At 42.2% G+C, this 15,583-nt stretch overlaps 1 protein-coding gene across 2 annotated transcripts; it reads left to right on the top strand.

Annotated features, from left to right (window-relative positions):
- The first annotated feature begins 7,893 nt into the window (after nt 1-7,893).
- On the top strand, nt 7,894-15,338 carry LOC109898401 (tripartite motif-containing protein 16-like). Of its 2 annotated transcripts, XM_031833053.1 has the most exons (6): nt 7,894-8,558; nt 8,947-9,042; nt 10,651-10,884; nt 11,031-11,190; nt 11,316-11,375; nt 11,797-15,338. In XM_031833053.1, the coding sequence occupies exons 1-6, from the start codon at nt 7,965-7,967 to the stop codon at nt 12,318-12,320; spliced, it is 1,668 nt and encodes a 555-aa protein (XP_031688913.1). In that variant the 5' UTR covers nt 7,894-7,964; the 3' UTR covers nt 12,321-15,338. The 2 variants fall into 2 exon arrangements, with proteins under 2 accessions (XP_031688913.1, XP_031688914.1); XM_031833054.1 differs by lacking the exon at nt 11,316-11,375 and having other exon boundaries at nt 7,902-8,558.
- Nucleotides 15,339-15,583: the final 245 nt, after the last annotated feature.

A 15,583-nucleotide genomic window follows, 5' to 3' on the forward strand; every position in this document is an offset into this window, starting at 1 on the left:
ACATTAATACCACAGATCTATACTTAATACCATGGGTATTCTACTATACTTAATACCAGTGGTGTAAAGTACTTACGTTTAAATACTTTAAAGTACTACTTAAGTAGATTTGTTTGGTATCTTTACTCTACTTTTTTTTTTCTTTTTACAACTTTTACTCCATATGTTTTCCTGACACCCAAAAGTACTCATTACATTTTGAATGCTTAGCAGGACAGGAACATGATCCAATTCACACACTTATCAAGAGAACATCCCTGGTCATCCCTACTGCCTGATTTGGCGGACTCACTAAACACAAATGCTTCATTTGTAAATAGTGTCTGAGTGTTGGCGTGTGCCCCTGGCTATCCGTAAATAAAAAAAATAAAAAAATGTCAAACGTGCTGTCTGGTTTGCTTAATAAGGAATTTGAAATTATTTATACTTTTACTTTTGATGCTTAAGTACATTTTATCAATTGCATTTACTTTTGATACTTAAGTATGTTTAAAACCAAATACTTGTAGACTTTTACTCAAGTGTTATTTTACTTGGGAACTTTAACTTTTACTTGAGTAATTTTCTATTAATATATCTTTACTTTTACTGAAGTATTACAATTGGGTACGTTTTCCACCACTGCTTAATATCATGGTTCCGTTCCACAGGAAGAGCAGTAAAACAAATATAGGAAACTACAGGCCTGTGACGATCCTCAGCACCTTATCCAAAGTTGTTGAGAGATTAGTTTTTAATCATCTTGAGGGATACCTTCTCAAGCACAAACTTCTTTATGAACTCCAATCTGGCTTTAGAACAGTTTATCCACCTTTTTGACCACATCTAGCAGGAAAGTGAGAAGGGGAACTACAGGTATGGTCATGTTAGAATTGCAGTAAGCTTTTGACACTGTGGACCATAATATTCTCCTAATGAAACTGAAATGCATGCGTCTAAATGATGTAGCAGTGAATTGGTTTAGGTCTTCTCTGACCAACAGAACACAAGAATGTAATGTTGGTGATGTTCTGTCAGAGGCCAAATAAATATCCTGTGGAGTACCGCAGGGATCCATTTTAGGGCCTCTCATTTCTTATATATGTTAATGATATGCCAGATACAGTAAATTGCAAACTCCTGCTTTACTCCTGCTGACGACTCAGCCATACTGATATCAGGGAAGGATACAATTCACATAGAGGAGACCATCAGGAAGGAATTGCATTTTGTTAGAGATTGGTTGACTGACAACAAATTGTCGTGACATTTGGGAAAAACTGAATTGATTTTGTTTGGAACAAAACTTAGATTGCTTAGGGCTGACAAGATAAAGGTAAACTGTGCAGGCAAGGAGATTGAATCTTAAACAAGTGTGACTTATCTTGGTGTGTCCCTAGATCAATCCATTTCTGGAGACCTGATTGCTGCTAAAATGGTGAACACATTTTAATTGTTATATGGGTAACACCAGATATTGCTTGTCTCAACCTTCATTCAGTGTCATTTTGATTATGCTACTCTGCTTGGTATAGTGGGCTATCAAAAAAGCTGAAAAAGAGAATGCAGGTTATGCAAAATAATGTTATCGGGTATATGCTAAATGTCCCCCCTAGGACCCGCATAGGGGTACAGGAGTTCTGGGAGGTGGGCTTGTTGCCTTTGGAGTCCAGAGTGGACCAACTTAACCTTAATCATATGTTTGACATCTTAAATGACCGGGCCCCAGGTTATATGAAAAAAACACATTGAAATGGTCTATAACCGACACAGTTACAATACCAGAGTTAGTGTTATGTCTTGTAAAATTGTCTAAGTAAGAGAAACCACTCCACTGCCCCCTACTGCTGGTCAGGTGGATTTATTTGAATGATAGGTATGATAATATTGTTTTAATGTGATTTTTAAAGTTAGGGGAAAATGCATTGAGTAGTGCCACTTTTTAGCATGTCAATATAAATGTATGTATTTATGGTTGTTCGTAATTTTGACTTGCCTTTTCATCATTATATTTGTTATTGTTTTACTATCGAGGACCACTTTGGAAACAAGCGTTTTAATTAATACTTTCAAATGATATCCTCTCGGTCCACATAGTACATTTTGTTGTATATGTCTGTTACCCGAAAATTAATTAAATTCAATGGATATTCTTCTATACGTAATACCATGGATATTCTACTATACGTAATACCATGGATATTCTACTATACTTAATACAATGGATATTCTACTATACTTAACACCATGTATATTCTCTATACTAAATATCACGGATATACTTAATACCATGTATATTCTACTATACTTAATACCATGGATATACTTAATACCATGCATATTCTTCTATACCTAATACCATGGACTTACTTAATATCATGGATATTCTTCTATACTTAATACCATGGATATTCTATTATACTTAATACCATGGATATTCTTCTATACTTAATACCATGGATATTCTATTATACTTAATACCATGGATATTCTTCTATACTTAATACCATGGATATTTTCCACTATACCAAATACCATGGATATTCTTCTACATTATTCCTAGTTGCATGTCTGACTACAGTAGCTTCTGTCCACAGGTCTGACCATTCTCTGATCCATCCAATCCTTTACAGACTGAAACCAACAGTTCTGGCCATTCTCTGATCCATCCAATCCTTTACAGACTGAAACCAACAGTTCTGGCCATTCTCTGATCCATCCAATCCTTTACAGACTGAAACCAACAGGTCTGGCCATTCTCTGATCCATCCAATCCTTTACGGACTGAAACCAACAGGTCTGGCCATTCTCTGATCCATCCAATCCTTTACGGACTGAAACCAACAGGTCTGGCCATTCTCTGATCCATCCAATCCTTTACAGACTGAAACCAACACAATATCCATCATTACACCCAGAGCCATACTGTATATAGGAGTGCCTTCAGAAAGTATTCAGACACCTTAACGTTTTCCACATTTTGTTACATTACAGCCTTATTCTAAAATTGATTAAATTATATTTTTTCTTCATCAATCTACACAAAATACCCCATAATGACAAAGTGAAAACATGTTTAAGAAATGAAGTATTCAGACCCTTTTGCTATGAGACTCGAAATTGAGCTCAGGTGAATCCTGTTTCATTGATCATCCTTGAGATGTTTCTACAACTTGATTGGAGTCCACCTGTGGTAAATTCAATTGATTGGACATGATTTGGAAAGGCACACACCTGTCTATATAAGGTCCCACAGTTGACAGTGCATGTCAGAGCAAAAACCAAGCTAAGAGGTCGAAGGAATTGCCCGTAGAGGTCAGAGACAGGATTTTGTTGAGGCACAGATCTGGGGAAAGTGTACCAAAAATATTCTGCAGCATTGAAGGTCCCCAAAAACACAGAACACAGGCCTCCATCACTCTTAAATCAGAAAAAGTTTATAACCAACAAGACTTTTCCTAGAGCTGGACCCCCGGCCAAACTGAGCAATCGGGAGAGAAGGGCCTTGGTCAGAGAGGTGACTAAGAACCCGATGGTCACTCTGACAGAGCTCCAGAGTTACTCTGTGGAGATGTGAGAACCTTCCAGAAGGACAACCATCTCTGCAGTACTCCACCAATCAGGCATTTATGGTAGAGTGGCCAGAGTGGATTTTCCCAAAAGGCACCTAAAGGACTCTCAGAACATGAGAAACAAGATTCTCTGGTCTGATGAAACCAGCATTGAACTCTTTGACCTGAATACCAAGGGTCATGTCTGGAGGAAACCAAGTACCGCTCATCACCTGGCCAATACCATCCCTATGGTGAAGCATGGTGGTGGCAGCATCATGCTGTGGGGATTATTTGCAGCGGCAGGGACTGGGAGACTAGTCAGGATCAAGGGAAAGATGAACAGAGCAAAGTGCAGAGAGATCCTAAGCACACAGCCAAGACAACACAGGAGTGGCTTCTGGACAATTGCTTGAATGTCCTTGAGTGGCACAGCCAGAGCCCGGACTTGAACCCGATCCAACATCTCTGGAGAAACCTGAAAATGAATGTCAATGAAGCAAGTCAGATAAAGCAGATGCTAAGCTACAGGACTGTTTTGCTAGCACAGACTGGAATATGTTCCATGATCCTTCTGATGGTATTGAGGAGTACACCACGTCAGTCACTGGCTTCATCAATAAGTGCACTGATGACGTCGTCCCCACAGTGACTGTACGTACATACCCCAACCAGAAGCCATGGGTTGCAGGCAATATCCACACTGAGCTAAAGGGTAGAGCTGCCACTTTTAAGGAGCGGGACCCAGATGTCCATAAGAAATCCCGCTATGCCCCTGACGAACCATCAAACAGGCAAGGCATCAATACAGGACAAAGGTCGAATCTGACCCTCGTTGGATGTGGCAGGGCTTGCAAACTAATTACAGACTACAAAGGGAAGCACAGCCGAGAGCTGCCCAATGACACGAGCCTACCAGACGAGCTAAATTATTTCTAATCTCGCTTCAAGGCAAGTAACACTGAAACATGCATGAGAACACCAGCTGTTCCGGATGACTGTGTGATCACGCTCTTCACAGCTGATGTGAGTAAGACGTTTAAACAGGTCAACATTCACATGGCCGCAGGGCAAGACGGATTACCAGGACGTGTACTCCTAGCATGCGCTGACCAACTGGCATGTGTCTTCACTAACATTTTCAACCTCTCCCTGTCTGAGTCTGTAATACCAACATGTTTCAAGCAGACCACCATAGTCCCTGTGCCCAAGAACACTAAGGTAACCTGCCTAAATGACTACCGACCTGTAGCATTCATGTCTGTAGCTATAAAGTGCTTTGAAAGGCTGGTCATGGCTCACATCAACACCATTATCCCAGAAACCCTAGACCCACTCCGGTTTGCATACCGCCCTAACAGATCCACAGATGACGCAATCTCTATTGCACTCCACACTACCCTTTCTCACCTGGACAAAAATAACACTTACGTGAGAATGCTATTCATTGACTACAGCTCAGCATTCAAGACTATAGTGCCCTCAAAGCTTATCACTAAGCTAAGGGCCCTGGGACTAAACACCTCCCTCTGCAACTGGATCCCCCAGGTGGTAAGGGTAGGTAACAACACATCTGCCACGCTGATCCTCAAGATGGAGGCCCCTCGGGGGTGCAGGCTCAGTTCCCTCCCATACTCCCTATTCACTCATGACTGCACGGCTAGGCATGACTCCAACACCGTCATTAAGTTTGCAGATGACACAACAGTGGTAGGCCTGATCATCAACGACGACGAGACAGACTATAGGGAGGAGGTCAGAGACCTGGCCGTGTGGTGCCAGGACAACAACCTCTCCCTCAACATGATCAAGACAAAAGAGATGATTGTGGACTTGGAGGAAAAGGAGGGCCGACCACGACCCCATTCTCATCAACAGGGCTGTAGTGGAGCAGGTTGAGAGCTTCAAGTTCCTTGGTGTCCACATCACCAACAAACTAGCATGGTCCAAGCACACCAAGACAGTCGTGAAGAGGGCACGACAAAACTTCAGTATCCCCCTCAGGAGACTGAAAAGATTTGGCATGGGTCATCAGATCCTCAGATGATCCAAGATGGCGTAGCAGTCAGACGTCCGTGTCCTGTCGTGTCCCTTGTATATATCGTTTTACATATTTTTATGTCGCATATCCTTTAAAATATTTTGCTAAACCTCATCATCTAAATACTCTCCTGCAACCCGCCTCACCCAATGTGGCGTGGATCTGCTTTTTTCCCCTAAAGTATTTATATTTACTTCGGATCTGGAATCCCTCAACTGAAGGTAGCCAGCTAACTACCAGCTATCAGTCAGCAAACCATTGCCAGCGGTCATCAGCTAACCTTCAGCTCGGAAAGCTCTCGCCAGTTCGAACAACGTGACTCTAACCAGAGCATAACGGACCTGTTATTTTTATTCCTACCGCAAACGGAACATTTTCATCCGGATCTTCACAACTAGCTAACCGCAATCCCGGATGACTACTCCTGGCTAGCGTTTCCATCCCAGAGCAAGCACCAATTTAGCTTGAAGCTAGCCCGGCCAGGGCTCCTGTGCTACCACCGAAGCATACTCCTGGGCTACAATATCGGCCTGCTAGCTACCTAGAGCTACTTGGAACTACTAATTCCCTACTAAAAACAGACTTACCCCCATTGCGACGCCCCCCCCCCCCCCCCCCCCAAGGCTAACTTTCTAGCCCCTGCTATCTGCTTGCTTGCTAACCCGGTCTGCTAACTGCTGAACTGCCGAGCCCTGGTCTGCTAACTGCTAGCTTGCCTGCGCGGACTGCTAACTGCTAGCCCTTGCTAACTGCTTGCTTGCTAACCAGGTCTGCTAACCGCTAGCTTGCCTGCCCGGTCTGCTAACTGCTAGCCCTTGCTAACTGCTTGCTTGCAAACCCGGTCTGCTAACTGCTAGCTTACCCTGGTCTACTAACTGCTAGCCCATGCTAACTGCTTGCTTGCTAACCCGGCCTGCTAACTGCTAGCTTGCCCTGGTCTACTAGCTGCTTGCTTGTTTAGCTCCGGCCTACTAACTGCTAGCTTGTTAGCCTGCTAACTGTCTGAATCGCTGTGTCCCCAGCCAGCCCAACCACTCACTGGACCCATATGTTCACTTGGCTACGCATGCCTCTCTCTAATATCAATATGCCTTGTCCATTACTGTCCTGGTTAGTGATTACTGTCTTATATCACTGTAGAGCCTCTAGCTCTGCTCAATATGCCTTAACCAACCATGTTGTGCCATCTCCTACATATGCGATGACATCACCTGGTTTAAACATCTCTTTCACCCCCCCCCCCCCCCCCCCCCTTTAAGGAGTCTAGTAGGGAACCAACCCCACTCCGGATTTACCCCTTATGACTTATCCTCTGTAGGTACCAGGCTGCTCTGACTTACCTTCCGGGACTTACTCTGTTCTTTATGTTACTCGCAGGAACCAACCCAATCAGGATTCACCCCCTCGGACTTACCCTCTGCAGGGACTACACTGCTCAGGCCCACTAGGGGCCCCAATCCCTAGGTCTACCGGTAGTATTTACAGTGGGCCTACTGAATAAACTCAGGATTTTCAGATCTGTATCCGGTAGTTTGTATTCAGCTTACGACTCTAGTCTAGGAACTTTACCTACATTGTTTTTTATGTGCCGGCTCCTGTTTCACTGACGCAGACTCTCCAGTTTGACTATAAATCGTGGTGAATCATGCTGACAACGCCAACTGTTAGGTTCTGACAATCAGAGTTAAAAACTCAAACGGGTGACTAGAAAAAGCTCAAACCAAGCTTATTCACCCACTTGGTCAAACAGCTGAAAAGACAAAGACATGTTTCCACAAGTAAATATATTTATACCCTCTACTGGTCAGAGTCAAATCCTTGCACATCTAGACAGCCAATACATCTCTGTTGCTAAGCATGAACTTAAGTGGTTCCTCTCATTGGTGTAGTCACGGTCCTGCCTCCTATGTGTGTATGTCATAGGACTGTTCCTCCTCACAATATCTGACCTTACCCCTGCCCACATTCCTCACTCCTTCTTAACTCGCGGCTGTCCTACTTTATCAGTGACGGAAACCAGACCGTTGCCCTTCTCCTCTCCATAGGATACATGAGATTTAACCATAACATGTTCTGACAGAATGTAAACTTTCTGCACTCCCCTTTCTCACTCAGTAGATTTGCATACACCCAGTTCTAATATGTTAACATGAATAAGGATATTTTAAATTATTTCAAGATAGAACCCAGCACTAGGAACAAAACGGTCTCTCTCAACGTTGAATGCAGTTCTCTCTCTCTCTCTCGAACCCCTCCCTTTCTCCCTCCCTCTAAACACACCCCTCTGGCAGAACCAGGAAGTCCCCTCCCCTCCCACAAACTCTCTTCTGAGAAAATGAAACTTATCTGAGTCTCTGTGTCGTCTGTCTGTGTGAGAGTGAACAACAGTCCAAATGGCTCAGCAGGCAGTTCTGCTGGACCAGGACCAGTTCTGTTGTTCTGTCTGCCTGGATCTACTGAAAGTACCAATCACCATCCCCTGTGGACACAGTTACTGTAGAAGCTGTATTGAGGGCTGCTGGGATCAGGATGTTCTGAAAGGCTATAGCTGTCCTCAGTGCAGACAGACCTTCACTCCAAGGCCCACTCTGAGGAAAAATAACATGTTGGCTGAGGTGGTGGAGAAACTGAAGAAGACAGGACTCCAGGCTGCTCCCCCTCCTGCTCTGTGCTATGCTGAACCTGTAGATGTGGCGTGTGATTTCTGCACTGGGACCAGAAAGCAGAAAGCCCTCATGTCCTGTCTGGCGTGTCTTGCCTCTTACTGTGAGACTCACCTCCAATCTCACTATGAATCTCCTGCTTTCAAGAAGCACAAGCTGGTCAAAGCCACCGCACAACTACAGGAGAATATCTGCTCTCATCATGACAAACTGCTGGAGGTTTACTGTCGTACCGATCAGCGGTGTATCTGTTATCTGTGTACAATGGATGAACATAAAGGCCATGATACAGTGTCAGCTTCAGCAGAGAGGACGGAGAAACAGGTAAGACCAGAACAACTTGTTGGTGACTGTCTGATAAGCAAAGAATTAAAGATACAGTAGGAACTAAGACTGTTTGAATATGAGATCATTCAAATGAAATCGATCCTCAGCAGAACAAATATGAACACAAACCTTGAGGATAACGATTTTCTTAACCTAGATGCTCCAAATGAATCGCCATTGTAATGTTTAGCTTAAACTCCCTGATACATGTAGGTCTACTGTAAAACTGTAATCATTCACATAGCAACAAATAAATATCATATTGAAACGGTACTATATCGATATTTTAGACCTTCCTCTCTATGGGCCCTATGTCACATGACTATACTATTGATCTACTGGCCAAATAAAGCTTGATATCTCATTGAAGAGTGATTCTCCACAGAGGCAGCTGGGGATGAGTCAGCAGAAGGTCCAGCAGAGATTCCAGGAGAGAGAGAAGGAGCTGAAGGAGCTCCAACAGGCTGTGGAGTCTTTCAAGGTGAGTATTGTTGACCAGAGGAAACATACCATTTCACTTCTCTCCTCCAGTGAGTGAGAAAGCAAGATTTGCTCGAGGGCACTAGAAATGTCTGCAGCCCTTGGCCTCTCACGACTCGAATCTGAAGTCAAATATCTACTATTTGCTGATGATCTGGTTGCTTCTGTCCCCAACCAAGTAGGGCCTACTACAGCAGCACCTAGATCTTCTGCACAGATTCTGTCAGACCTGGGCCCGACAGTAAATCTCATTTAGACAAAAATAATGGTGTTCCAAAAAAGGTCCAGTTGCCAGGAACACAAATACAAATTATGTCTAGACAACGTTGCCCTAGAGCACACAAAAAAACATACACACCTTGGCCTAAACATCAGCGCCCTAGGTAACTTCCACAAAGCTGTGAACGATTTTTGCCAGATCCAATTAGGAAAATACTTGAATCAGTTATAGAACCCATTGTCCTGTATGGTTGTGAGGTCTGGGGTCCGCTCACTAACCAATCATTCACAAAATGGGACAAAACCAAAAATATACCAAATAATGCATGCAGAGCAGAATTAGGCCAATACCCGCTGATGATTAAAATCCAGAAAAGAGCTGTTAAATTCTACAACCACATAACAGGAAGCGATTCCCAAACCTTCCATAACAAAGCCATCAACTACAGAAAGATTAACCTTGAGAAGAATCCCCTAAGCAAGCTGGTCCTAGGGCTCTGTTCACAAACAGACCACACAGAGCCCCAGGACAGCAACACAATTAGACCCAACCAAATCATGAGAAAACAAAAAGATAATTACTTGACACATTAGAAAGAACAAACAAAATAACTATGCAAACTAAAATGCTATTTGTTACTTAACAGAGATTACACAATAGCAGAATACCTGACCACTCTGACTGACCCAAATTTAAGGAAAGCTTTGACTATGTAGAGACTCAGTGAGCATAGCTTTGCTATTGAGAGAGGCCGCCGTAGGCAGACCTGGCTCTTAAGAGAAGACAGGCTTTGTGCACACTGCCCACAAAATGAGGTGGAAACTGAGAAACACTTCCCAACCTCCTGCCAAATGTTTGGCCATAGAAACACATATATCCCTCATATTACACAGACCCACAAAATAATTTGAAAACCAATCCAATTTTGATAAACTCCCATATCTATTTGGTAAAATACCAGTGTGCCATCACAGCAGCAATATATGTGACCTGTTGTCACAAGAAAAGGGCAACCAGTGAAGAACAAACACCATTGTAAATACATCCCATATTTATTTTCTCTTTTGTATTTTAACTATTTGCACATCGTTACAACACTGTATATAGACATAATGACATTTGAAATGTCTTTATTATTTTTGAACTTTTTTGAGTGTAATGTTTACTGTTCATTTTTTGTATTTTTTTCCCTCACTTTTGTTTATTATCTATTTCACTTGCTTTGGTAATGTAAACAAACATATGTTTCCCATGCCAATAAAGCCCTGAATTGAATGGAGAGAGACCTCTCCAATCACGCTGAGCCCCACTCTGGGGAACAGGCTATCTGGGCTTCCAGTTAGAGAGAGAATAGACTGTTTAATCTGGAGCCTCTCTCTCTCTTAACAGCACTCTGCACAGGCAGCAGTGGAGGACAGTGATAATATATTTACTGAGCTGATCCGCTCCATTGAGAGAAGGCGCTCTGAGGTGAAGAAGCTGATCAGAGCCCAAGAGAAGGCTCAAGTGAGTCAAGCTGAAGGACTCCTGGAACAAGTGGAACAGGAGATAGCAGAGCTGAGGAAGAGAAGCATTCAACTGGAGCAGCTCTCACACACAGAGGATCACATCCATTTCCTCCAGGTAACTAAACTGCCTTGTTACATGTGATATGAAAATGAACATATTGTGAAACTTCAGTTCTGTTCTGTGTGTGTGTGTGTGTCTCTCTCTCTCTCTCTCTCTCTCTCTCTCTCTCTCTCTCTCTCTCTCTCTCTCTCTCTCTCCAGCATTATCAGGCTCTCTCCAGTATCAGTGTATCTTCAGACTTACCCAGCATCGTTGTCCGTCCTCTTCAGTACTTTAGAGATGTGAGTAAGACTGTGTCTGAACTGAGAGAGAAACTAGAAGACTTCCTTAAAGGAGAATGGACCAAGATCTCCACTACAGGTGTGTTGAAAATAATAAGAACATCAACTTTAGACCATTGAAAGTTCCCTACTAGTCATATACATGTGGAATATGGTATGATGATAACATTCCCTCTCTCTGTCAATGTGTTTGTGTGTCTGTAGTGAATATAGTGGATGTTGTACTACCTCCAGAGCCCAAGACCAGAGAACAGTTGTTACAATGTGAGTCTCTTTATTCTGAAGTAACAAATAGCCTCTTTTTTACAACTCCTGACACACAACTCCAAATATAGATAGATAGATAGATAGATAGATAGATAGATAGATAGATAGATAGATAGATAGATAGATAGATAGATAGATAGATAGATAGATAGATAGATAGATAGATAGATAGATAGATAGATAGATAGATAGATAGATAGATAGATAGATAGATACTGTAGATAGATACTGTAGATAGATAGATACTGTAGATCGATAGATATTAATAGTATATCTAAAAAAAGACTGGGTATCTATCTGACTCCTCATATTTCTCTGATCTCTGCTGTGCTCTAATCAAAGACAGGGTAGATACAGTATCTGACTTAACTTATTGTTCTAACTCCCCTCATTGGTCTCTGCTCTGCTCTTCTACCAGATTCCTGTCAGCTCACACTGGACCCAGACACAGCACACACACACCTCTCTCTGTCTGAAGGGAACAGAAAGGTGACCTATACAGGCCAAGTCCAACCATATCCTGATCATCCAGACAGATTCACAAATGACTTGATGGTTCTGTGTAGAGAGGGTCTGTCTGGACGCTGTTACTGGGAAGTGGAGTGGAGTGGACGGTGGGTTATTATAGCAGTCTCATATAAAGACATCAGCAGAACAGGGAGAGGTAACGCATTTGGATTGAATGACAAGTCCTGGAGTTTACAATGCTCTAGTGGTGGTTATTGTCTCAGACACAATCATGTTGTGACTAAAGTATCAGGCCCTCGGTCCTCCAGAGTAGGAGTGTACCTGGATCACAAGGCAGGCACTCTGTCCTTCTACAGTGTCTCTGACACAATGACGCTCCTCCACAGAGTCCAGACCACATTCACTCAGCCACTCTATCCTGGGGTTTGGCTCAATAGTGATAATGGTACTGCTGAGCTGGTTAAACTGTACTAGGGTCCACATAGATAGTAGTCATGCTGGTGTAGTCTACAGCTGAGCTGGTTAAACTGTAGTAGGGTCCACATAGATACTAGTCATGCTGGTGTAGTCTATAGCTGAGCTGGTTAAGTTGTAGTAGGTTCCACATAGATAGTGGTCATGCTGGTGTAGTCTATAGCTGAGCTGGTTAAGTTGTAGTAGGTTCCACATAGATAGTAGTCATGCTGGTGTAGTCTACAGCTGAGCTGGTTAAACTGTAGTAGGGTCCACATAGATACTAGTCATGCTGGTGTAGTCTATAGCTGAGCTGGTTAAACTATAGTAGGGTCCACATAGATACTAGTCATGCTGGTGTAGTCTATAGCTGAGCTGGTTAAACTGTAGTAGGGTCCACAAAGATAGTGGTCATGCTGGTGTAGTCTATAGCTGAGCTGGTTAAGTTGTAGTAGGTTCCACATAGATAGTAGTCATGCTGGTGTTGATGGTCCTCAGATGTTATGATCAGTGGCGATTTTAGCATGTAAATCTTGGTGGGGCAAAAAAAACAAAGCACAGATTTAACAAGACATCAATTGCACTATAATGGTGAACAACAGTGCCAACAAACTGTTAGGGCCTACATAAAGCTGTCCCAACAGCAGAGTCCCAACACCTTACCACTGCTACACCTGCCGATCAGCGGAGCCTTGTCTTAGCAGCGGAACCGTTAAATCAGCCTCATTTACTGCTATAAAAAACCCATTGCTGATATGGCTGACTTGTTTAAACAAATGTGGTTTCTATTGAGATGTACAAACTATGGCATAAGGGAACGACAAGCGCATAAGAGGTAATCCATAATTTTGATTATGACATTAATGAGCGAGCTAGGACGCTCTGTATTTTCTGCTGGCTAGCCCCACCACAACAGAAAGCACGGAGCTGGGCCGAAACAACAGCAATTTGGAGCTGCAATACTCAAGAAAACAACAAATGTGTCGTCATTACAGGTGAGACACATTTAAACTGGTCTTGGTCTCATTACAGTATAGACACATTTAAACTGTTCTTGGTCTCATTACAGGTGAGACGCATTTAAACTGGTCTTGGTCTCATTACAGATGAGACACATGGGTCTAGAGGTCTCTAGTGGTTGATTGTTGGTCTGGGTTTCACTGGTTCCGTTCCAATCTGTCCTGTCTCCATCTCTGGTACCAATACACCAACATCATACACTCCAGACCTGGGTTCAAATACTATTTAAAATCTTTCAAATACATTGAGCATTTGCTTTTGCCTGCCTGGAGTGTCAGGTGGTCAGGGTTTTGCACGATTATCATTTTTCTGTTGCTTCCATTGTACCAGACAAGTTTAATCAAGCCCACATAAAGTTTTAGAAATGATTTCAAATCGGGAAATTGTAATAGAAGGTTCAGGATGGCAACTTAATTCTCTTCAATGATATTAATTGCTGAAATGTTTCCCAGCAGCTTCTTGGTCAGAGCACTATTATAACACAGTGTTATTACACATCCACATTGACATGGAAAGGAACCATGATTAATATCTATGTGTAACAGTCTGACACTGTGATAGATCACTCTGTTACATTGACATAGAAAGGAACCATGATTAATATCTATGTGTAACAGTCTGACACTGTGATAGATCACTCTGTTACATTGACATGGAAAGGAACCATGATTAATATCTATGTGTAACAGTCTGATACTGTGATAGATCACTCTGTTACATTGACATGGAAAGCAACCATGATTAATATCTATGTAACAGTCTGACACTGTGATAGATCACTCTGTTACATTGACATGGAAAGCAACCATGATTACTGTCTATGTGTAACAGTCTGACACTGTGATAGATCACTCTGTTACATTGACATCGAAAGGAACCATGATTCATGTCTATGTAACAGTCTGACACTGTGATAGATCACTCTGTTACATTGACATGGAAAGGAACCACGATTAATGTGTAACAGTCTGACACTGTGATAGATCACTCTGTTACATTGACATGGAAAGGAACCATGATTAATATCTATGTAACAGTCTGACACTGTGATAGATCACTCTGTTACATTGACATGGAAAGGAACCATGATTCATGTCTATGTAACAGTCTGACACTGTGATAGATCACTCTGTTACATTGACATGGAAAGGAACCATGATTCATGTCTATGTAACAGTCTGACACTGTGATAGATCACTCTGTTACATTGACATGGAAAGGAACCATGATTAATATCTATGTAACAGTCTGACACTGTGATAGATCACTCTGTTACATTGACATGGAAAGGAACCATGATTCATGTCTATGTAACAGTCTGACACTGTGATAGATCACTCTGTTACATTGACATGGAAAGGAACCATGATTAATATCTATGTAACAGTCTGACACTGTGATAGATCACTCTGTTACATTGACATGGAAAGCAACCATGATGTAACAGTTTGACACTGTGTGGTAGGTTACCATATTACTTTGACTAACCATTGTTATGGATACTTCTAAATTCTTATCTTAATCCTCAGAATTCATACAGTATGGAGCACCTGTAATGGGAATTTTAAGGTTTGTGCTTTTCTTTTATTCTGTGTCCCATTCATGTGCTGTTCTATAAACCAGTTTCTGTGTTCATGCAAGTGGTTGACTGAATAAATCCTCCTCTTATCAGTAACTGCAATTTGGCAGTAGGCCCAGACCTTGTTTTGAGAACAAACAAAAGATATCTCAGTTTCAAGGTCTCAGTTTACAGAGGAGAAGCCTTGTGAGGTGTTGGTCTGTCACGTTATGTTATGTTATGAAACAGTATTGGTCAGTCATGTGAATGAAACAAAACGGTAACGATTAATTAAGTATGCTAAATCATGCAAATAGAACTTGTCTGTGTATAGCCATACATAATACAACTGCTGGGTCTGCCCAGGGAGAGCTCCTGATTGACATGTGTACTATGGTGCAATAAGTTGGTTGGAACCTCTCCAGGGCGCTGACAATAAACAATGGTTCATTTAAGATTGACTTTGAGTGTCCCTGTGTAAGAATTTCCACAACACACCATGTAGAAGACATAGACATATCATTACATACAGTATGGAACACCATCTAGAAGACATATCATTACATACAGTATGGAACACCACATAGAAGACACAGACATATCATTACATACAGTATGGAACACCATCTAGAAGACATATCATTACATACAGTATGGAACACCACATAGAAGACACAGACATATCATTACACACAGTATGGAACAC

The sequence above is a fragment of the Oncorhynchus kisutch genome, linkage group LG10 (assembly GCF_002021735.2).
Source record: "Oncorhynchus kisutch isolate 150728-3 linkage group LG10, Okis_V2, whole genome shotgun sequence".
Taxonomy (NCBI): Eukaryota; Metazoa; Chordata; class Actinopteri; order Salmoniformes; family Salmonidae; genus Oncorhynchus; species Oncorhynchus kisutch.